Source organism: Onychomys torridus, chromosome 9 (assembly GCF_903995425.1).
Source record: "Onychomys torridus chromosome 9, mOncTor1.1, whole genome shotgun sequence".
Lineage (NCBI taxonomy): Eukaryota > Metazoa > Chordata > Mammalia > Rodentia > Cricetidae > Onychomys > Onychomys torridus.
Genome location: NC_050451.1, coordinates 50,829,707 through 50,853,210, shown reverse-complemented (window position 1 = coordinate 50,853,210; position 23,504 = coordinate 50,829,707). Strand labels below are relative to the sequence as shown.

General features: G+C 43.2%; 1 protein-coding gene across 5 annotated transcripts in view; it reads right to left on the bottom strand.

Moving 5' to 3' along the window:
* Positions 1-17,146, bottom strand: part of Rnaseh2b (ribonuclease H2 subunit B) — a 59,516-nt gene extending 42,370 nt beyond the window's left edge. For 3 of the 5 annotated variants that reach the window (XM_036199947.1, XM_036199946.1, XM_036199944.1), the window contains exons 1-2: positions 17,044-17,116; positions 391-462 (exon numbers count right to left, since the gene is read on the bottom strand). In XM_036199947.1, the coding sequence (XP_036055840.1) occupies positions 391-462; positions 17,044-17,104 (133 nt within the window). In that variant the 5' untranslated portion in view covers positions 17,105-17,116. Of the gene's footprint in view, positions 1-390; positions 463-12,849; positions 12,959-17,043 lie in introns of all 5 variants that reach the window. The other 2 variants (XM_036199945.1, XM_036199943.1) reach the window with 2 other exon arrangements.
* Positions 17,147-23,504: the final 6,358 nt, after the last annotated feature.

Here is a 23,504-nt window from a genome sequence, read left to right as displayed (position 1 = left end):
GTTCTCACTTCGGTTGTTTATTTTACTGTACAACACAAAATGAATATAAATGCAGTCTAGTGGTGGGTAAGAACGCTAAGGAAAGTTGGCATAAGAAAGCCAAAGAAAATCAATCCATTTCCAGAGAGAACTCAAACGCACCCACATTTCTAACGATTCAACATTCTGTGGATGAAAAGTATTAAAAAAAAAAAAAAAAAAAAAAAAGATCTTCTTTGCCGTGTTTAGTGTGATTTATCTTGGAAAATTAATCAGCTTCATTTTCCACCACAGGAGGCTGTGAACTTTTAAGTTAATTCAAAATGACACATAGGCAAGCGAGCACTCCACACACTTAGCACAATGCTGGAAACATTCCAGGATGAGAGGACCTGAGAAAGCGAGACCCACCTGAGCGCGGGTTGACCAGTTTTACAAACAGGAGGCCATTCTTCATCTTCTTTGAGGCGTCTTTTAAGTATTCTGAAAAGAAATAGTGGATCTGAGCGATGTGAAGGCGCGTCTCCACTGTGCCTTCACCTTCTCTCATTTTTCTACTTAGGCAATCTTTCCTTCTAAAATGTTTATCATTTCTTAGCTGTGCGGTTCTTAGAAAACAGCTGTTTTCCAGGGGAGCGACAGTGGAATCTGAGGTAGGTTAGGTTAGCTCTGGAGTCAGATGTTGCAAGCATCCTCACCTTGGCCAACAGTCTTCTCTCCAATCTCAATCTCCTTTCAGAAGACATGGATGACAGCACATTTTTTAAAAAACTTAAACTAAGTAGTCAAAAGCACTTAGCATAATCAAACAGAAATACAAAATAAATTACAGCTATTATCAGGAAGGTCACTTTTAAAATATAGACCCCTATGTTTAATTTCGGACACCATTAGTTAATCATATCCCTTGCTCATTTTCTCAGTGGGGGCTTCATCTTTAAAAAAAAAAAAATTTTCATGAGTGGCCTTTATACAATAAAGACAGTAACTGTATTTTAGCTCTCTTTGTTTCTAATTATCTTTTTGCCATATTAAAGATATAAATCTTTGTGTAATCTTATGTTTCATTATGCTTGTAACTTTTGTGTCATACTTTACAAAGCCTTCTCCTCAAAAGTATGTGTATTCTTATATATTTCTGTGGATACGTTATATTTAGCTAATTCAGAATATACCCTGGGTAGAAAATATTGGATAGAAATCCAACTTTAATTTTTTTTAAAGGGTTGGCCATCTGTATCAAAGCCCATGGAGTGAGCCCACCACGAAAATCTTTACACTAAATATTTCAATACATTTGTGGTCTGTATGTAGACATTCTACTTTGATCTACTAATCTGTGTCTGTCTTAGTGTCCACACTTCAAGACAAAATTATAATGGCTTTACTTTAATCTGTAGAAAGCAAGTTTCTGCAGTGTTTCTTCTACAGTATCTGACTGTCTATGTTTGAATTACATAGATTAAAACATGCAGGCAAGATGACAACTTCAATAGACTAAGCAGCACAGTCAAAACCCACAGACACCCAAGGAATTAGGGGCTCCAGGCAGTCAAGGACATAGCCCGTCTACACAGAGTGCCCCAGAAAGGTGGTCAGGGGCACAGCCCATCTACACAATAGCGCCCCAGGAAGGTGGTCAGGGGCACAGCCTGTCTACACAAGAGCACCCCAGGAAGGTGGTCGGGGGTACAGTCCGTCTACACAAGAGCACCCCAGGACGCTGGTCAAGGGGTACAGCTTGTCTATACAAGAGCACCCAGAGAGGTCTTAATGAAGAACTGAGCTTCTCTCTTTGCTCTGCCCACTCCACCTCAGTTCCATATGCACACAGATACTGCAAACAGGGTGAGAAATCAGCTCTCCAGAAAAAGAACACAACTTCTGCTTGCTCTAATAGTAATACAGAATCCATAAGCAAGAAAATCTCATTTTAAGATTTCTACTTTCTATTAAGATAGAGTTCTGGTAACTCAACAATCCCCATGCAAAGTATGAGGCTGCTGCTGTTCTAAAGACACCGAACACCAGCCATGCAGAACAGTGGGCTCATTGCCCTGGCTTATTTCCTTGAGAGGGTTTCCAAGGCCTGGTGCAGAGGAGCGAGGCAAAGCCTGGCCGAGTTAGGGCTGATGTGCTAGAGTGGAGAGCTCCAAAGACTAGAGTGATGGAGACCACAGTGAAGAAGGCTGCTAAGAAACTGATCCCAGGTGTGTGCAGTGGGGCCTTTCCATGTGTTCAGAGAACTCAACTCACACTGGTTTTTCCCATTGTTTATGACCATGGGGCATTAGGTAGAATACTCAACAGGTACTGCCTCTGAAAGAGGCAACAATTACTCCTGACTGACACACTGCTAAAATCTCATCACACTAATTAAAAAGCAACGGCAAAAACGCTGTCTCAAAAAATTAAAAAACAAACAAACAAACAAACAAAAAAAGCAGTGGCAAAAGGACCAGACTCTTTTCGCCAAGTAACATATTTTTGAAGTCCAAAAATACTTAAGAATATAGAAATATTCATCACCCCGAAAGGTAAATTGATGAGAGGTGGGGGAAAAGGTCAATGGTTGTTCCAAGAGATTGGTATTGTACATGGAACATTCAAACTAAAGGAAAAGGCACAGAAGCAGACCTCATGCATAAAACATTAAAAGGACGGAAGACTTTTTAATGACCTAAACTGAAATGCTAGACAAGAAATTAAAAAAACAAAAACAAAAACAAAAAAAAAAAACTAGAACTAATGGCAAAATATAAATGAACTTGAAGATTCTTTCGGTAACAGAAAATGCTCTAAAAGCACAGACACTTTTTAAAAAGAAATCTGATCTACAGGACAGTTTCAAACCTCCTGCTCTGTGTGTGTGTGTGTGAGAGAGAGATGGAAGCTTTCAGAAGAGCCAGAAGAAAACACATATATCTTAAAAAGCACATGTGAAATGTTTCCAATCTGAGGAGAGCTATAAACTCACACATCCAGGAAGCTCAGTGATCCCAAAGTACACAGAGAAGAAAAAAACAAACAACATAACCAAGAGTTCAAAACTAACCATAAGAAGGACAATCTTAAAGTAGCCCAGGGTGGGAGTGGTCCCAGTGTGCACAGAGAAGCAAGGCTGTGGAAGACAGCTCAGGTGTGAAAACAACGCAAGTCCGAGGACAATCCAGAAACATCCATAAAGTAAAGCACCACAACCACAGAGAAACTAACTACCTTTGGAAAGGGAGGGTGGGAAATAAAACTTCAGGCATACAGAGCTGACAGAAATAATCAGTAACACACGTGCATCACAAGGCTAAGGGAGAGAGCCTTCTGGCAGAAGGATCATGAGGCCAGATGCAGGAATTCAAACTGGGGAACGTATGGCTGAAGAAGGAGAGTTGCTCGTATTGTTTTAACCTCTTTAAGGATCATTGGCTGCTTAAGTTAAAATAATTCAGGGTAGTGTTCATATCATATGTACACAGAGAATGTATGACTTAAGTCCAGAAGAGAAGAAATGTAAGGACACTATCTTGTGAGGTTCTTGTGCCATATGTGACATGATGAACAGTACTTGGAGGAAGACTTGGTCAAATAAATACAGTACAAGAAACCCTATGGCAGTCACTAAAATTATGAAACCAAAAAAATTGTCACTCATAAAATAACAAAGGAGATGAACCTGAACCGTGAAAAACACTCACTTAATCAAAAAGAAGAAGGCAAAATAGACACCCAGGATAAACAGGAGACATCAGGACAGCAGATTCAACCCCAGTTACATCAATGATCACATCCACATGTCAAGGGTCTCAGCATCCCAATGATAAGCAGCAACTCAGACCAAATTGAAAAGCAAGAGGGAAATGCATTGCTGCCCACAAGAACCACACATAGACATAAAGACACAAGCAGAGTGGAAGAAAAGAGAAGCAGATGCTAACAGACTTGAGCAAGGAACTTTAAAAGGCCACTTTATAAGAAGGCATGGCACCCCTAAATGCTTCCTCACGAAACAAGCCGCAGAACACTCAAAGCACACACAACAGGACCTTCCGGACACCTCCCCCTGCTAGCTGCTAACCTGTCCCCCAGCTCCATGAGTCTACATTAAGAATGTTACATAAATAGAGTGTGCAGGTTCAACTGTCAGAACCCCATCAAGGCTCTTTCTGGAATGACACATCAAGACTGAAGTGTAAATTAGTTAAGTATGATCCTGTTGGAACTTTCTAAAATACCAAAGTAAGTTGTCCCCCATGCCTGTGTTTCTTGCCTAGCAAGTACTACTCATCTCCCTGTATCTCAAGACACAGGACAGCCTTCCTCACCCAGCTTCCTCATACAACATGGACTTGAATTATTTTGACCATTTCCTTTTATTATGAGAAAACTGTATTGTTTGTCTTCTAGCTTCTCCATTCCTCCAGAGTCCCAAATAACTAAGAATTTGAAATGCCAAGTCAAAAAGACATTTCTAGAAACTCTCCAAAATAAGCAGTGTTTTTATCTTTTCTACAAAGAGCAGTTAGTGGGGAGGTTCTCAGCAGCCTAAAATGCCTGCTGTAAGGATGTCTGCAGTTACACACACAGCACAACCAAGTAAATCATCAGTGTGCCCTGCTGAAAATGCCAATGTTCTCCGAAACAGACAATGGCAGACAGAATGAAGATGTCCTGTAAGTGTGAGAAATCCTATTTCATCATAAAACCACTTGCTGCTGCACTGAATCAACAGGAAACCAACTCAAACTGGATTAAAATGTTCCAATAGGAAACTTCCAGGGGAAAAAAAAAAAAAAAAACCTGTGCTCTGGTCTCATCAAAGACTTTTCTGGGATCTCATTCCAAAAGTACAGACAACAAGGCCAAGGTAACAGATGGGATTCCATCACCACAGAGCTTCTCCACAGCAATCAGAAAGCAAGAGACCAGAGATCTGGAGAGATGCTGACCTAAAACACAGTGCTTTTGTATCCTACGGAGCTTTCAAAGAGAAATAGATTTCCCCTAAATAGGAAGAAAGTTAGCCAATATTTTTTGCCTATCGAAAACCCTGACAACAACAAATTCACAATGACAAATGCCACCAGTATCTAGCCTCCTTGGCTCTCTTCAGCATTCTGAAACATCCTGATGGGGCAGTATCAACCACCAAGTAGGCCTTCCCTAAATGCCTCCTCACTGACAGATTCCATGCAGGCACAGCAGGGTGAAAACCAGCCATCCAGTCCCGAGTCACCTTCAGCCTCAGCCGTCCCTGTCATTCTTTGCTGCTGTTTCATGCGCTGTTTCAGGCAGGGAATATCACACCAATAAACCCTTGCCCCCACGAAGCTTTATTCCAATACACCCTTATCCCGTGTCTACTTCTCTACCCCTGTCCATCAATCTCTCTGGTCCCTCACCTCTTTATCATCTAGTCCCCACGGGGCAGTGAAGGACCCCACCTGCTACAACCTGGCAGTTCTGACACAGAACTGCATTATCCCAAGGAAATGAGGAACATTACATAAATTTCAGTCCCATACACCACTTAAATTTTCCTAGAAGCCACCTTAAGCATAGGTAAAATCAACTTTAATGATATACATTATTTACCTCAATTTCCTCAAAATACTTTCATTCCACCACACACAGACAAAAATGTCACATGATATTTGTTGCCACAATGTTGTCTGTGGGCTTTTTTATCAGATGGAAACAGTTCCCTGTTCTGAAACTGCTGAGGACGTTGCTCAGGAAAGGGTGTTAGGCTTTCTCAATGCTCTTCCTGTGGCTGATTCTGTTCGGCTTTTACTCATCAGCAGGGCATATGTCACAGTTTGACTCAAGTCTTGTTTCGGAATAAATCCCACTTGCTCATACATAATCCTTTTTTGTTTGTTTGTTTATGTCTCCTGGATTTATCTGCTAGTTGTTTAGGATTTTTGCATTATGTGCATAAACTTAAGCTGACTTCTGCAAAGCCTTTGCCTGCTTTTCATGGTAACATTAACCCCAGTCTGAGTTGTGATGTATGCCTGCTTCTTTTCCCATTTTTTAAAAAAGTCTTTGCAGGAGCAATCTTATTTCTCAATGTCTAATAGAATTCTCCAGTTAAGCAACTGGAAGCTGGGCTTTTCCTGTGAAAAGACTACTAATTGAACCTCTTTACTGTGTCTGCCAACATCTTTTTTGAGCTGATTTGGTCATTTTTCTATCCAGGAATATGTCCTTTTCATCCACAATACTTCATTCCCTTTCCACTTCTATAAGGTCGGCAGCCACGTTCCCTCTTTCATTCCTGACGTCAGGAATTTAGTCCCCTTTTCCCCTTGGGTCAATCTGGCTAAAGATGTACTGACTGTTTTTTCAGTGGAGCCACCTTTGGCTCTGCGGATCCTCTGGGTGTCTGACTATGTGTTTCCCTCGTCTGCGCTCATGTTTATTTCTTGCTCTGCTCTGGGGTGGGTGCACACAGGTGATGGGAGGGGAGGGCACAGCTCTCAGTTATTAATCTCTGAGTGTGCAGCTCCGTAGCTCTGAGTCTTACTGTCCTAGACTGTCACGGGCATTTCCTAAGTCTCCGTGTTTGATTTTCTTGCCTCTCAGAAGTATTTCCTAGTTTCCCTCATATTTTTCTCTGGGACTCATTTGTTATTAGGACTGTGGCATTTAATTTCCACATATTTGTGAATCACCCAAATTCCCTTCTGTAACTGTCTTCCATATTCATTTCATTGTTTTTGTGCAATGCATTTGGGATATTTTTGATCATTTTATATGTTTGTTTATGACCTGTTAGGTCAGATTGATTTACAGTGCTGGTTAGGTCTTGTTTGAGGGAAGCTGGGAGATCCTCTTATTTGGTCCCTTATAAAAGTGATGTCTGGCCAGGAGGTGGTGGTACACACCTTTAACCCCAGTACTCAGGAGGCAGGGCCAGGTAGATCTCTGTGAGTTCGAGGCCAGCATGGTTTACAGAGTGAGATCCAGGACAGGCACCAAAACTACACAGAGAAACCCTGTCTCAAAAAGCAAACAAACAATCAAACAAACAAACAAACAAAAAAGTGATGTCTGTGTGTTCTTAACATTCTATTCTACTTGGTGAGTTTCAGTTATGCCATCATTCAGACAGTTTGCTTTAGATCTTAGAATAAATTCCTAAGTTCTGACTAAAGCCTTTGTAGAATAAACTCAACACCTCAGCCTCCTCTGGGGCAGTTTCATCAATGACTCTCCTCACATTCTGGCCACACTTCCTGTTAGTGCACATCTGGAACATTTAAATAAGTGAACATTATTATAAGTTAAATAAAACAGAATAAATGTGGCAATTCTGGAATTGCTTGCCCTCCCCAGCTCCTAGGATTTGTCGCGGGTTGTCAGTCACTTGGTGACTTTTCTGGACTAACTCTGAGAGTCTATCCTCTGTAGCCAGCCACTCTAGTAAGTAGTTCAGGACTTCAGTCACCTTACTGATTAGCACTCAGGTCCAGTAAGTCTTTGCTAAGGGGTTCTGCGTATATAGGGGCAAGCCTTCGACACTCGGACATTCACACCACTGGCTTCACCTCTATTTATTGCTTTCCCAGGGCCTTAGTCAGTCAGAGATGAGACACTGAGGCACTCCCAGGCTTTTCCTAAGCCTGCACAGAGTCTTCAGTGTGTGCAGCCTTCTCATTCCCTATGAACAAATCAGAGTTCCCCAAAGTCCCATATGGACACCCGGTTCTCCACATGTTCCCTTTAAGGTTCGGATCAGGTGTTTGTTTGCCAGTCTGGTAGAGTCCTCTCAGACAAATACCCTCAGCAACAGGACCTTTCCCAGAGAACAAGCTCCGAGTACCAAGTCACGTCAGATAACGGTGCCCTGAAAGGGGGATTTTTCCAAGAAGCTACAAGACAGGTCAGCTGGGGACAAAGCTCTCGGAGCAGGATTGTCATTTTCTTTTTTGGCTTCAAAGCAAGTCTGGTCTGACCCTTTGTCTAGACTGCTGACTGGGGGACAGCAACAGTTGCAGCTTTCTAAGAAGACTCGGCTGAAGAGCCTGAAAAGGCGTCTGCTGTCTCCCCTGGTGTCTTCACGGCTTCCAGGAGGCTGGCTCTCTGCACAAGCACGAGAAAGAACTGTACTGCTGTAATGACCTTATGTCCTTAGTCTCCTTAATATTCCACAGATAGTCAGTCCCGCCTGTAGACTAAAGGCTCTACCGCACTTAAAGAGTTTCAGTTTACATTTGGAAAACCCTGGATCATGGGGGGTGGGTGTTGTTGGTTCTTTGGAGTTGGAAGCTCATCTTTTCCCTTAAACTTCTTTCACGTGTGTCCAGAAGAGGTGAAAAACATAAGTTAAGAAACAAAAGCTCATGCTCACCCTAGAGGACCCACTTTTAGTGTAGTAGGGCATGAAGAATAAAGGAGCTGCAGCCAGCCCCAACTACTTTCCCAATGGTGTCAGCACAGGCCCCTGGGACCTGGACTCATCAGGGCCCATCGCCGATCCCAGGCCCTCTCATTACCAAGCAGTGTGGCCTTGGGTGAGACTGTGAACCTGCCTGTGCCTCAGTTGTTCAACTATTTAGAGGCAGTTTTCAGGCTGACACACACAGGAAAGAGCCCAGAGCACAAATAATTACCCATTTTAGAGTTTGTCTACTTCCATCACCTCGTGATAAAGTCAGGGATGCACAGGGAATGAAAAAATCAAATATAATCAAGAGTCACACCTTCCAGAGAGATAAAAGGCCTAACAAGCAGCCTTTCCAGAAAAGGTTAAGTTAGAACCAGTTGTCTTACTGATCTATGGAAAATGGAAAATAGTGTAAAGTACTTGGTGGGGTTTCTTGCACACCAAGCATTCTCAGTAAATCCAATGTGCATTCTTCAGCTTTAGAAAAAGCTCAGTAAGAAAAGGCAAAAGCAAGTTTTGATACTTTGAAAGTATAACTTCACTTTATAGAAAATCTCTTCATATGAAACACCTCCCAACAAGATCAGGCAGAACAGATGTGTACCGGCCTTTTCGGATGCAGGAAGAGACTCCTGATGTCTCCGTCTGCCACTCTGCTTCCTTATGTATGAGTCCCTAGCACTTTGCTCTGACCCTTGAACTTTAAAGAACACACACCACTGACAGGAAGACAACTGTCCCCAATGAATGTAAAATTAAAAAAAAAAAAAGTTAATGGTAGTATGTGATGGTCATTTATGGTCCTACCAGGCACCATGTGGTCCTCTGCATAAGTTATATAATGTCACCCCATAGCATTTCTGTGAAGGAGGCATTCTACTCAGTTCTACTTCTGGGATGAGAGTCAAATGTGGGTCATGATGTAATTCAGGAAAGTACTACTACAGGGCAACACATTGAACTGCGACTTAAGTCCTCTCCATAATCAAAAAATGAAAAGCCCACAAACTGCAGCTCATTTCTCCTATGATGTAAGTGTCAAGTGGTCTGTCCCCTTCTTGTCTTGTCATCCCACACTCTTGCAGAAGGGACACTAATAAGCCTGCCAAGCCAGCCCGTAGAATAATCCAGGGAGCAGCAGATGAGGAAGAAGGGGATCCAGGAAAGCCAAACGCAATGAGACCAGACCAAATAATACGAGAAAGATGACAAGTTTATTATGTGATGTAGGAAGCATCTAAAAACACATAAAGTCTAGTTTCATTGATGGTATGAAAACTGATCTATTAGGAATGATATTCTCATCTGTGGAAACTCTAAGTTATCTGAGACGCCTGAAGGGCACAAGGCAGGTATCGACTCAGAAGTCAAGACGAACCAGCATGGTGTTCAAGTTCCTTGCAGCCTTCAAGATGCTAACATCAAAAATAACTGTATGCCTTCCCTTCCCAAGATGTCAGCACCACCATCAGCAAGATCTGGTTCACGTTTCTGGCTTTGAGGCTCTGTTTCTTCACAGACTAGTCAAAAAAAAAAAAAAAAGTACACACCAGGCAAATGTTTCCCATGAATATAACTTTACTGTGAGGCTTTGGAAGCAAAAATAAAACTACCCTCCACCAAGATCATGTCAAACAAAGGCTACCATTTTTCATTTTTCAGGACTGTCCCTACCAACAGCCATGTTTCAAAGAATGGCCTGTCAGGAGAGAGAAAGTTGGTTTAAAAAAAAAAAAAAATCAGGTCCACAGTTGGCTTGGAGCCATAAAGACCAGCAATATATAAAGTAGGAGCTTGCCGGGCAGTGGTAGCACACACGTTTAATCCCAGCACTTGGGAGGCAGAGCCAAGTGGATCTCTGTGAGTTCCAGGAAAGGCGCAAAGCTACATAGAGAAACCCTGTCTTGAAAACCCAAAACAAACAAATGATCTAAAATTAAAAAAAAAAAAAACACAAAAACCCATAAAGTAGGAGCTTGAGCTAACAGGTCAATTCTGGAGGGTTACATGGAACAGATGTGACTAAGGTACCAGATACCAAGTGGGGGCTGGCTCCAGAAGAGATGTGCTCTGGTCACCAAACAGAGCAGAAGGAATCCTAGCCACACCTGGGCCTCTGGCTTCTTTTGTGATGCTGCAATGCCACCACGCAGGCAGAAGGATGGCCTTGGGGCAAAGCACAGGTCCTGGTGCCACCAAAACCCTACTATTTGTTGGATGGATGGCCTGATGTTTGAGTTAAGCGGGCAATGAAAAGGCCTCATTTTAACTGCTGCCCAAGGTCATGTGAAGATCAAATACAGTAACATATGTAAGGGTGTGCTATAAGGCACAAGGGCTAGAAGACTCAAAGACAGGAGGTTTTCTAGAAAGGATGTAATCCTTGAGAAGATGAAGGTGAATAAAACCAGCTCTTCACGTCCACACATTCTTCCCAGATTACAAATATTCGGGTGGAAAACCTGCAGCTGTACTGAGTGTGTAGGCTTGTTTCCTTGTCTATTACTGAACAGTGCAATACAAAATGAAGCTGCACGTCCTGTATACTTCACTGTGTACTACAAATAGCCACGAGGTGATTTAAAGTCCTTGGGTGCATTGTGTAGGTTATGCAAATGCACAAAGAGCTTGAGTATCCAGGAGTTTGGCATCTACAGGCTTCTGGAACCAGCACTTGCCCAACCACCCTGAGGGACAACTCTAACTCGCTGCCACGATCCCATTCTCCATACAAATAACCTCTGGCATTCTTGCACAAACCAAGGAGACTACCCTTACCAGTCACTCCAAAGCTGGACTCGGGCAGCAGCTTTCCTTCCAGGAGAGCCCCCACACCCTCACCCTCTCCTACTCTAGCTGCTGCTATGGATGGTGGGAGGCTGGATCACAGGGACCCTTTGGGGGTGGTCAGAGACTGTCTTAGAAAGTGACAAGACAGCATTCCCTTGAAGCGGGCTGTTTCTGACTGGAAATGGAGTTGGTTTAAGAGGAAGTCATTGATGCTCAGAGAGGCGGAAACCCAAGGCTACCTGTTGCTACAACACTCTAGGGCCGCTTGTCCTCAAGTGCTCCGCTCAGCAGCCCTGCCACAACACACAGCTGGCCCCACCTAGGAAAATACGAAGCTGCCCGGGAGTCCCCAGAGAAGCTCCCATCAAGCTCTGCAACTCAACCCCAGAGGCTCTGAAGCCACCGTGGAAAGCAGAAGTTTCCATACAAGGAAGGCTTGGACCATTTAAACCAGAATCCTGTTCATGCCAAGAGCACAGAGGGGAGTGTGCAGGTGGTTGACCTAAAAAATCCAACATGTTTCCATGGCTCTCGAGACATCCCAGCTTGTTCATCAAGCCCATCGCAATTCTGGGAACTTTCACCTTTCTTGCAGAGATTTGTTTTTTTTTTAAACCTATCCAGTTTAAAGATAACCCACCCCAACTACGTACCATCTTCTGTGTGAAACACCCCTTGTTTGTTATAACACAAATGCCTCCTTATCACCAAAGTACATGCTGTAACCGTCCTTGCCAGTTTTGTTTGTGACTTCTTCACAAGGCCTTTCCCTTTCGAATTCAGCACAAGGTAACTGATGGAGTCACAAAGGAAGTTCAAGGTGACACGCTCTCAGAGGCACCCTCTGAAGCCGCAGCCAGCATCACCGCTGACAAGCTAATGGCTGCCCAGGGAGAGCACGCCTGAATTCCCTTTAGCTCCTAACTTGTATGGGAGTTTACACATGCTTATCTATAAAAAAAAAACAACAACAAAACGATAATTACGTGTGTCACTGGCAGAAGAGGTCCCACTAATAGGAAGGGCCCAGTGAGAAAGGCTTCCGTGCAGAGGTGGCCTCGAAGCTGGGTGGAGACAGGATTGCAGGCAGATAAAAAGCCACCAATGCTCAAAGAAACATTGGGCTGGAGCAAATAACTCGGCTTTGTGGGAAATAAAGTTGAGCCTTGAAGCCAGGGTAGAATCTGGCACAAGAGCAAAGACAGTGTTGGGGAAGGCACTCCAGGAAGAAATGAAATGAGATTTCTTCAGGGTGATTATTTATCAAAAACCCACTCTGTTCCCAGTCCTGCTAAAGGTGGTCAGAGCGTGGACATTAACACTAGCCCACCACTAACTAGCCCACAAGACGGGCTCTGCTCTCCCACTGTTGAAACGGGGAACAGAGACCCTGCAGGAGGCAGCAATTTGTCCAAGGACACAGAATTGATAAAGCATGTGAACCTAGCTTCCACGTGTCTTTCATTACCGCCTGGCTTCAGCACCGACTGAGCTGTTTCCTAACATCCCAGGTAAAGCTCTACTGTGTGGCAAACCTCTGTCGTTCCTAGGATGCTATTCAAATCTTAAAATTTGCTTTCTTCTATGATTTTTTATTTTGCCCTGGGGGATAAGGCTGCAGGAGCCATAAGTTGTTACTTGTTCCACATCTTTGGAACGATCACTAAGAGGACAAGATCACACCAACAGATTACCCATTGGCAACCGATCCATTCCATCCATCACTTCAGAACGTGCTCAACAGCCCGGAGCAGATCCAGCAGCCATCTGAGAAAGGTCAGCGGGGCCCCACCAAGAAATGCTCTAGAAAGACAAAGCCAGATTCGTGTGGAAAATGTTAAATGCACTCCATGCTGGACGACCCAGAAACTGCCTGCAGGGAATGGTGAGCCGCCATCCAAGAAGCCTCGCTGAATTATTCAGAGGCTGTCTCAAGGCTACACTTGGATTGGCCAGGCTCTCCACCACCTGCCAAGAGAAGGGCGGCTTTCAATCCACAAGGCTTGTTTCTAAACACAAACATGTATGCACACAAAGGGGGAAAGCCCACTTCCACTTCTCTCCTGAGGTTAACCACGTGCCAACCCTTAGGTAAGAAGAAAAGGTCACTTGTTTCCTAGGGTCAACCCTTCTTTACCTTGTATCTCATTTTTCTTTCTTGCCCCCAACCCTAATGAAGATGTGATTCTTTGGTTTTATAAGGCCATTAATCAGAAATAATGCCGATATAAAGTCCCTCCATTATTAAACAGGAAAATTAGCTCTCCCTTCTATATCTAATTTAAAAAAAATTTGGGGGGGGGGATCAAGACAGGGTTTCTGTGTAGTTTTGGTGCCTGTCCTGGATCTTGCTCTGTAGACCAGGCTGGCCTCGAACTCATAGAGATCCACCTGGCTCTGCCTCTCAAGTGCTGGGATTATCCCCCAGAGCATGCACCACCACCACCACCTGGCTAAAAAGTCTTTTAATGAGAACATAGTTCTAAAATGTGAATTCCTACAATAGTTTCAGTTCTTGTTGTGTATTTAGAGATCATCTGTGGTCATCATGACACTCTAGCTAAAAAGCTACTGTACATGAATGTCCAGGATGGCAGGCCTGGGATTCCCTAAAAGGACAGGTGTGTCCTTTAGCCTCCAGAAGAACTGGCCTCAACTGTGCTATCTGAGCTATGTAGTACTTCTTAACATCGATGACAACTGTGTCCAGAACTGAGGATCTGTGCTGAAGCCCAGTTTGATCTGGAGACTCCTCATTCAGGGGGCTGATGAAGGACATTTTCACTCTATGTGAACCCACATATATGAGCCTTATTTCCACTCTTCCTTTATTGTCATAGAACACTAGGGTTTCCCAGTGTGTGGACACTTCCTGGGAGGTGAGTCCTGTTAACAGTCTTCCCTAACAGCCACAGGCAGTCTCCTGCCTCCTCTCTACAGTCATGATGTGGTCCTGACTGACTCTCACACCTGACCCAGCTCAGCAGAACTGGCAAGTGTACTAAAGCTTGACTAAAGAAAACAAGTATTAAAAAATATGACTCAACATTCACCTTCTTGAGGGAAGGGGCAGCAAAGAGGGATGGAAACTTCTAACATATTCCAAAAACAGAGATGTTAGTGTCCTTAGAGTAACTGAACAGCCATCTGTGTAGTATTCCTAGGCTACATGAGAAAAGCATTACGCTCATCCCAGATGCAAGGAGGCATTTACCTTGCTGCCTGCGAAAATGAATCCACTCTGCACGGTTCAACTTTCATTTATCTAGGATTTTCAACTTTACAAAACAAAACTGTGAGTTAGAGGAAACATGACCTGCAACCAACTTTTAAATATAGTCTTCATGACTATTCCAGGCAACTTGAATGTAAATTAAATGTTGGGGAAGTATCATCACAAGATTAGGTGCTGTGCCCTGAATGTTATACAACCTTCTGCTCACTTTCAGAACAGTGAGTTCTCAAACAGTACAGCCCACTTCTGCCAAATACCCTTGCCAACTTTGATATGATATAGCTTTTCTTTATGAAGGGCCCAACTTCACTGTAGCACTTAGCCAAGGGTACACAGTCTCTTGCTCTTGACTCCATAGCTACCTGGGAAGACTCTTCATTTGCTGCAAGAAACAACCAAGTGTGAAGATGGCCCTCATCCTGGATTCTGCCATGCACTTCTTGCCTGTGGACAATCTAGTCCATCACAGGGTGAAGCCTCAGGCATGGGTACCCACACTCTAGCTCCCCAAGCCCATTCCTCGCTGTAGTAGTTCCAGGGGGTGTCCCCGGACCAGCCAGACCAGCAGCAGTAGTGCTTGGGAATTTACTGGACGAGCACATTCTTGGGTCTCAGCCCAGGACCTACTGAGTCAAAACACTCGGAGATGGAGTCTCATTCCCAGGAGGCAAATGCCCTTCCATTTGAGGGCAGTCACCATGGCAGCCAGCAAACATATTTGCACCCTTAGAGCCTTCAGGTGGCGCTAAAGGCCAATCTGGACGAGCAGAGGACTAGAAGCTTACGTTTTAACAGCTTCAGAAGCCCCGACCCCTAACACTGACCACTGTACTATCAGCCTAAAGAGTGAAAAGGTGAGAGGACACATAAGCTTTCAACAGAAACCAGGCTGTAATGCTTCTCACCACTACCCCAGGAGATCTAGTACACCTATCATGTTGAGGGATGCATTCAATACTTCTGTGTTTGATGTGATTAAGTATGACACACATTAAGAATGAAACAGCCACCAAAACAAAAGACTCAATTTATGACCAGCTACTGTGTCTGTCTACATAGTATCAACATACTTGACTGTAAAAGAAGCCTCTACCCTGAAAATCAAATTATACTGATGTTACAGAAGCGTGAAAGGATTCTCCCTCCCCAGTTAAAATAAGGTGTCCAGCTAGCCCTCTGGCGGACCACCAAAAACCATGAATTCTCACCAACTGCTTTACCATCCAAACACTTGTAAGGAGGGTATGGCTTAACTGGAACTCTTCATGGGCAGCTGGAATCAGTATGAATCAGTAACAACCACTTCAGACAACCATTTTGCAATACTAAAACTAAACCCACAAATAAGCACCTAAGAACATCTACCATTCCAGGGTAGAGACACTCCAAATATATGAGTGCAGTGTCCACCAACAGCCTCAAAAGAATATTCTCAGAAGTGGAATTTCTAATAGTTGCAAACCAGAAACAACTAATATCCATCCTCAGTAGGGCAGTATTGATATGTATACAATGAATTAGCAGAAGCAATTACCAAAGAAAGAAAGAAAGAAAAAAATACAAAAACAAAACACAGCCAACAAAACCCATGGTATATACAACACAGATGAATCTGGCCAAAATGATACACAGGGAAGGAAGACAAAGGACACAGGGATCCCAACAGGCACAACTAATTTGATGACAGAACACCTGGGTTCTCTAGAAGAGGCTATATGAGCCTCTAGCTGGAAAGCCACTCAACTTGATCTGCAGCGCACTGTGTTCAGCTGGGTAAGCTGCATACTCAATAAGCACACATTTGAATGTTTAACCCCTTACAAAAGAGAGACAATATATATGCAAAAGATGTACGTGTCTGGTTGTTATGCCAAGAGGCAAAAATCTACATCACCAGGTGTATACCTTGGTGACGTATATTTGTTGTAAAAAATGCTCTGCGTTTGCTGAGCTAAAACTCAAAATTAAAGTGACTAGGGAGTTTTCCTTTTCTCCCATGATGTAACATCAAATATAACGCCTATAAAATGGCAGACTGTTTCTAGCTTGCATTCCTTAGCCCATATTTATTTCATGAGCCATTTAATAGGTCCCTCCTCATGTAGCACCGACTGTACACTGTCTCAGGTCCCCACATGTCCTGATAGCTGATCACCACCAAGAGGGATACCGAAAGCCCGGTTCTGGGGTTTTGACTGTCTTTGTGTACTGAACCTATTTTAAACCACTCTCGGTTTAACCCCACGCAACTTCCCTAAAGCCTGGCCACCCAGGCCCGTCTAGAGCCGCAGAGCCGCTAAGCGTGGGGCTACCGGATCTCTGGTTTTGGATCCAGCAAGATTCTAGACGTTGAGCTGTAAACATCCAGTAACTCCCGGAGGCAGCGGAGTCCCGGAACCACCGTCGCCCTCCGCAGGCCGGGTAGTTATACCGGCAAAAACACACCAGGGAACCCGCACGTCCTCTCTCCCTACACTTCCGGGTTTGAAGCTCCCGCGCGGAGTGACACGTGACCAAGGATGCGCTGCAAAGTATGGGGCACCGACTCCCGGCCCGCGCTCGCCAGGACCTCGCGGACGGGTGCTGACCCGGGCAAAAGCGTCGCGCCGCCGCCACACTGAGCACTCCCGGCCCACGCGCCGTCCGCGTTTACCTGGAAGTAGGAACACGAGCTGCCGAGCAGCCAAGTCCCCGCGGTCTCGGCCTGCGGCCATGTTTCGCGCCGCCGGAAGTGGCTCCGAGGGGCCAGTCGGCCCCGGGCCACCAGCGTGCCTCTGTTTCCGGGCCCGCCCGCTCGGCTTCCTCTTTGAATTTGCGCGGGTGCTGGTGTCACAGGAGGTTTGGAGTTCTGCAGCTCTCACACCCTCTTCCTGCAGGGGTTGCTTGTATGTGTATTTCACACATTGAGGTTCCTAATGCATGCGAGCAGTCTTCAAATTGGATTTGGGACAATTTGATGATTAAGGTAATTCTTTAAGATAAAACCCAAAATATGTGTATAAGGTGGAGTTCAACATATGAATTTGTTATTCAGGATAAACTTTTATATTAGTTACAAGATTTAGTTTTGATTCGGTTTGGATTTGACACTGAGTCTCACCATATGGCCGAGACTGGCCTTGAAACTATGTGCCCCTGGCTAGCATTGAACTCTGGATCAGGGAGTCTCCCAAGTGTTGGAATGACAATAGAAAAAGCAATTCAGCCCTGACTCCGGAGATGAAAAGGGGATTCATCTCTCAAAGAGCCAGCTACCTAGCAGGGACAGTAGCTTGTCCTTAACACTTCTTTCTGGGCAGAATATGCCCTTTATGTTCTTTCTTATCCAATGTAATAGCATTTTTAATTTTTTTTAATTTTTAGAGAGAGCAGTCTGACACACAGGCAACATAAACATGGAGGTCTGAGTTACAAATATGGCTGAAGCTTTTGAGAAAGGACATAGTACAGCCAGTGACACCACAAGTTGGTCTGGATCTCAAGACAAATGCTGACATTCTCCCATCAGACACGAACCACTTAAAAATACCCACCTCTAACCAGAGTAATCTAAGACCGTGAGAAAAATAAGACCAAGCAAGAACATTGCATGATTTTGTCAGATAAAAGCAAAGTCAGAGTGCCATTTTTGCAATGCCAAAACTCAAGCAGTTGATCACCTGAGAACTGCTGCTGCCAGTCTCCTCTAGCTGTGGATAAGAGTCACAGGGCAGGATAAAAAGACAGAAGAGGGCTGGTCAGTGGTGGCACACGCCTTTAATCCCAGCACTCAGGAGGCAGAGGCAGGCGGATCTCTGTGAGTTCGAGGCCAACCTGGTCTCCAAAGCGAGTTCCAGGAAAGGCACAAAGCTACACAAAGAAACCCTGTTTTGAAAAACCAAAAAAAAAAAAAAAAAAAAAAAAAGACAGAAGAGGACACTCCCTGGGGCCTACTTTACTTAACGTGCTGGCTTAGAATAAATAATTTTGACACAATTAGACCATAAAGGTGGCTGACTAGGCAAAGGTGTTAAAGAATTAATATGCCTTCCTAGGGAGAAATCACTGCACACAGAGAGTTAATAAGGGAAAAGGTATTTAATAATATTGTGTGTCTGGCTCTGGCTAATGCTCAAAAAGGAGCTGGCTTCGGATAGAAGATGTTGCTAACTTATATACACCTTAGGCTTATGCATTTCATATCTCTCTTAGGTCCTGGCCCCAGGTTACACTGAACAGTTTAAACAATAACAGGAGACTGCAAGTCTTGTTGCCTGGGCAGATGAGAGATTTACACAGCAAGGACATTGCCAGAATTATTTAAGTACAACAGTGTTGTTCTTGCCCACCTGGCAGAACTACGATTTTCCTGATAAGAGCACGAAGAACCTCATGGCAGACCGGGACTTAATGATGGTTGTGATTTTGCTCTTCCCTTGAGCTTCCCCTTGGAGGCATGGTCTTTGATATGGGATAGGCCTTATGGCTGGTTGTGAGCCTAGATTGTCTCCTTTTGTTATGGGAATGGAGCCTAATTGGAAATGAACTTGATGAGCAAGCATTAGCAGAAACTTTCTCACAATCCTCAACTTCAACTGTGCTGCAGAACTTCCTTTCCCACGGTTTCTAACAATCCCGTTAGTGCACTACTTATCTCCAGGTCATATTAGAGGCAGCAACTAAATTCTACTTGTGGAGCTTAGTATTTCCTGGGCAAGTTTGTTAGTTAGCACTTTATAGCATCAATTACTTAGCGTTTCTCCTGATTTCAACAACAGAAGCCAAATGATGGAACGAGGGTGAACAGATTCCTAAAAGTTGTCCCTGACCTCCAGATGTGCTGTGGCACGGGCATGTGCGAACAACGAGCACATTTTCCAGAGATGTGAGTGTGTGTGTGTTAGCCAGTGTTTTGCTCCATAGCAAAACTAATAAATGTTATTAAGTGACAATGGTGACACTTCTGTAGGACAACAGTCAGTCTCATGTTTGAGTGTTCTGTGATTTATACCAGATGACTAAACACCCACATCCCTGAAAACATAATCTTTTTCACTAGGTCATCAGATACCTCTAATACAATTTAACTAGTTAAGAGGATTTTTTTAAAAACACATGGTTGTGGTGTGTGTGTGTGTGTGTGTACATGTGTGTGTTTCATGTGTGAGTGCATGTGTGTGCAAATGTGCATGCACATATATGTGTTTACATGTAGAGACCCAATGTTGGCATTAGGTGTATTCCTCAGTTTCTCTGCACTTTATATTCTTGGTAAGGTCTGACTGAAACCAAGACTCACCGATGCAAACTAATCTAGCTAGCAAGTTTGCTCTGAGGGCCTCTCTCTCTCTGACTTCAAAGTTCTGGCTATACCGGTGGCTGCTGTGAATGCCCAGTTTTCTGGCAATCAGAACTGTGCTCCTTGTGTTTATATGATAAACAGTTTATCCACTGTGCCATCTCCCAGATAAGGATTACTCTTTCTCTTTTAAAGTTTTATTTATTTATTTTATATATATGAGTGTTCTATCTGCATGTATACTTTTATATCAGAAGAGGGCATCAGATCCTACCATAGATGACTGTAAGCCACCATGTGGGTTCTGGGAATAGAATGTGGGTCTTCTGGAAGAGCAGCCAGTGTTCTTAACTGCTGAGCCATCTCTCCAGCTCCATGGGGTTATTCTTTAAATGCTTGTAATTTCTCTAAGTATAATCACGAAGCTTGTTTTTGTTTGTTTGTTTGTTTTTTTAAATATCCTTGTCAAATTTCTAGCCAAAGCAAATAAGCCTGGCTTATTTCTTATAACAATTATATCAGAGGTGAATAATTTGTTATAAGCGAAACATATGTTGTTTTGGAGTTGGGGAGATTTTTAAAGAATATAAGATTCAAATAGTGAAAAGATTGCCCCTGTATTTATGACCATAATATTAGTCACTGAACTTTGGCAGTGATTGACTAAGTTTGTCTAAAAAATAACTAGAAAAGGCTGAAGAGATGGATCTGTTTATAAAATGCTTGCCATGCAAGCTTGGGGATCTGAATTCGATCCCCAGAATAAATGGGAAAGCAGAGTGCAGTGCTGGCATCTGTAATCACAGTGCTGAGGGTGGAGCCAAGACAGGAGGATCTCTGGGACTTGCTCCCAGACAGTCAGGCCAAACTGGTGAGCTCCAGGTTCATCAAGAGACCCTGTCTTAAAAGCTCTGGTAGAGAAGGAGTGAGAAAGACTCTTGACATTGATTGACCTTTGGACCCCACATATGGACATGTATACATACACATACCCATGCTCATCCACCACACACACACACACACACACACACACACACACACACACACACACAGGGAGAGAGAGAGGGGGGGGCGGGGAATATGGAATTGTGGACAGAAACTCCTGTGTACATGTTTCTGTTTGAAACTATCAGGAGATTCCAAAAATCATGAGCAAACTTGAGAGTTGAGCATTATGCTAAACCTTACTGTTGAATACATGTTCAGAATGCTTAGTCTGTAAGTACAGGCTTGTAGAAAGGACAAGTGGCATAAGCTTTGGAATAAAAGAAAAAAATCCATTAATTTCAGGTTTCATATAATTCTAACAGTTTGCAAAATAATACACAGGCTAAGGCACAGCTACAAGAGGTAGCAGATGTCTAACTAGTCCTCACTGATTTCTGGTGAAAGCTTTGTTCATGTGCTGTTTATATGACATCACTCTAGGTGAAGTTGTTTCTTTGTAGAATTATTTTTGACATCAGATGTATATTCTATGATCCAACGTACAGATGACATTCATATAGTACCTGTAACAGGCTCCAGACCTTAGTAGTCCCTGAGACCTTAACACAACTGCCTCCATGATGGAAGTACTATTCAGGCTGTAAAACTCAGCCTGTAGACAGCACCACCTGGCAAAATGAAAACAAAGACACCTAATCTGTCCAAGTCAATATAGTCTGGGAAAGTCTCTGTACTAACCTTGCCTTTTGGCTTCTGTAGTTCTACTTCTTACTAACTGTTCTTACTAAAGAAGTATGTTAAGCCAGGATATAGTTTCATTCTTAAAAGCTCACCCAGAGAAAGGCTCAGTGCTATGGATCCTGAACACCCAGAGTATTTGTTGGTTAATAAAGACTTTTGAATGGCTTAAGTGTCAGAGTGGTCTTCTTTGGTGGACCTCACAATAGTAACCATGCACAATAGGAATGCAATTTCTACCACTTTCTCTAGCCAGCAGCTGCTTCATATATGCCCTGTATAGCATATGAGCCCTGTATAGCATATGTGCCCTGTATAGCATATGTGCCCTGTATAGCATATGTGCCCTGTATAGCAATTGATAAAAATTTAACATTATTTTTGATAAACTGTATTATATGTTTCTAGTTCTTGTTTAAGGTATTGTACCTGTGCAGCTCATTTTAAAATAATGTAAGGTTTTAGTCCTTGAAAGCTATTTAGGATAATAAATAAATACAGGTTAATAGTCATCTATAACAATCAAACTTACAGTCATGATAGGTATGTTTTCAAGGTCATATGGAGTTATATTTTAGATAGATAGGTAATCTTCAAACATTTTAAAGATTTACAGAATATGACATTTAAAGTGTTATAATAACATAAGGCTTTTCATGACAGTGAGACACTCCTGCTCCTGGCAGCACCAATCAACTTTATAAAAGTATGATGAGCAGGAAGAACCTCCCTATGGAGTTTGCTTTTTTTGTAGCAAAAGCTAGCCATTTGGACAAGAAACTGCCTGCCCTTTGCCTTATCTGCTGACAGTACACTGTCCAAAGAGGACAAACAGGACACACAGAAAGGTGATTGCTGAACTTTACCAAGACATGGTAGGACAGTCCTTCAAAATTTCTGCTTTACAGAAAAGTCTGTCAGATATTCTAGGCCTGTAGGCTGGATGTGGATGCCCCAACATTGCAGAGGAACCTTGGGGTGACTGTCCAGGCAGCCAAATGTCTCTGTCATTTCTATAGTTTTAGAAGGTGCTTTCTCTATACTTCCTGTTTACTCAGGTAACATTTTACCGTTCATGAGTCTCTGATGAGAATTGGAGGCTAGGTAGCTATAGCTTTACAGTTTTCCTTGTTACCAGATTCAAAAAGAAATGTAAGAGATGTAAAGTTTATAAGGCTGAGAACCATAAAAGCTTACATTGTTTATCTTAGAAAATGTTTTAAGATCCAAAAAGATATTTTAGGATGGTAATACAATTTATGACAAAAATGGGTTAGGTATAAAATTTTGGACTAAGATGGGTTAGATAATGGAGTATTTTCTCTAAATTTGCCAAATGCCAACGGACTGGACATTGTAAATATAATTCTTTTTTTTTTCTTTTGGTTTTTTCGAGACAGGGTTTTTCTGTGCAGCTTTGTGCCTTTCCTAGAACTCACTTGGTAGCCTAGGCTGGCCTCGAACTCACAGGGATCCACCTGGCTCTGCCTCCTGAGTGCTGGGATTGAAGGCATGCACCACCACCGCCTGGCTGTAAATGTAATTCTTCCCTGATAATTGTTCTTATTGTCTATAGTTTTACTATATTACAGTTAAAACCTTTCTTTTTTATTTAGACAGAAAAGAAGTGTTGTGGAATGTTCCTTTACGCTGTGTGAAGACGTGTCCCTGTGATTGGTTTAATAAAAAGCTAAATGGCCAATAGCCAGGCAGGAGATATAGGGGGGACTTCTGGACAGAGAGAGCTCTGGGTAGAGGAAAGGGAGAGTCACCAGCCAGCCAGAGAGGAAACAGGATGGGAGTACAGAGTAAAGATAACCAAGCCGCATAAAAGAACATAGATTAAAAAATATGAGTTAATTTAAGAACTAGTTAGGAACAAGCCTACGCTAAGGCCGAGTTCTCATAATGAATAATAAGTCTCCGTGTCATTTTTTGGTGAGCTGGCATTCCAAAGGAAAGTCCAGCAACTGACTGCTGTGAGTTAGCTGCAGTTCTCACCCAGCTTTGTAGAGACAGATGAAGAACAGGCCCTAGAAAGGGAGTGTGCAGCGCAGACTGGCGGCTGTACTGAAGCCATTTTCAATGTTACATTGTACATGATTAGAATGTTCAGTGTAAATCTGTTTTCTCGGAGACTGTAACAGCAG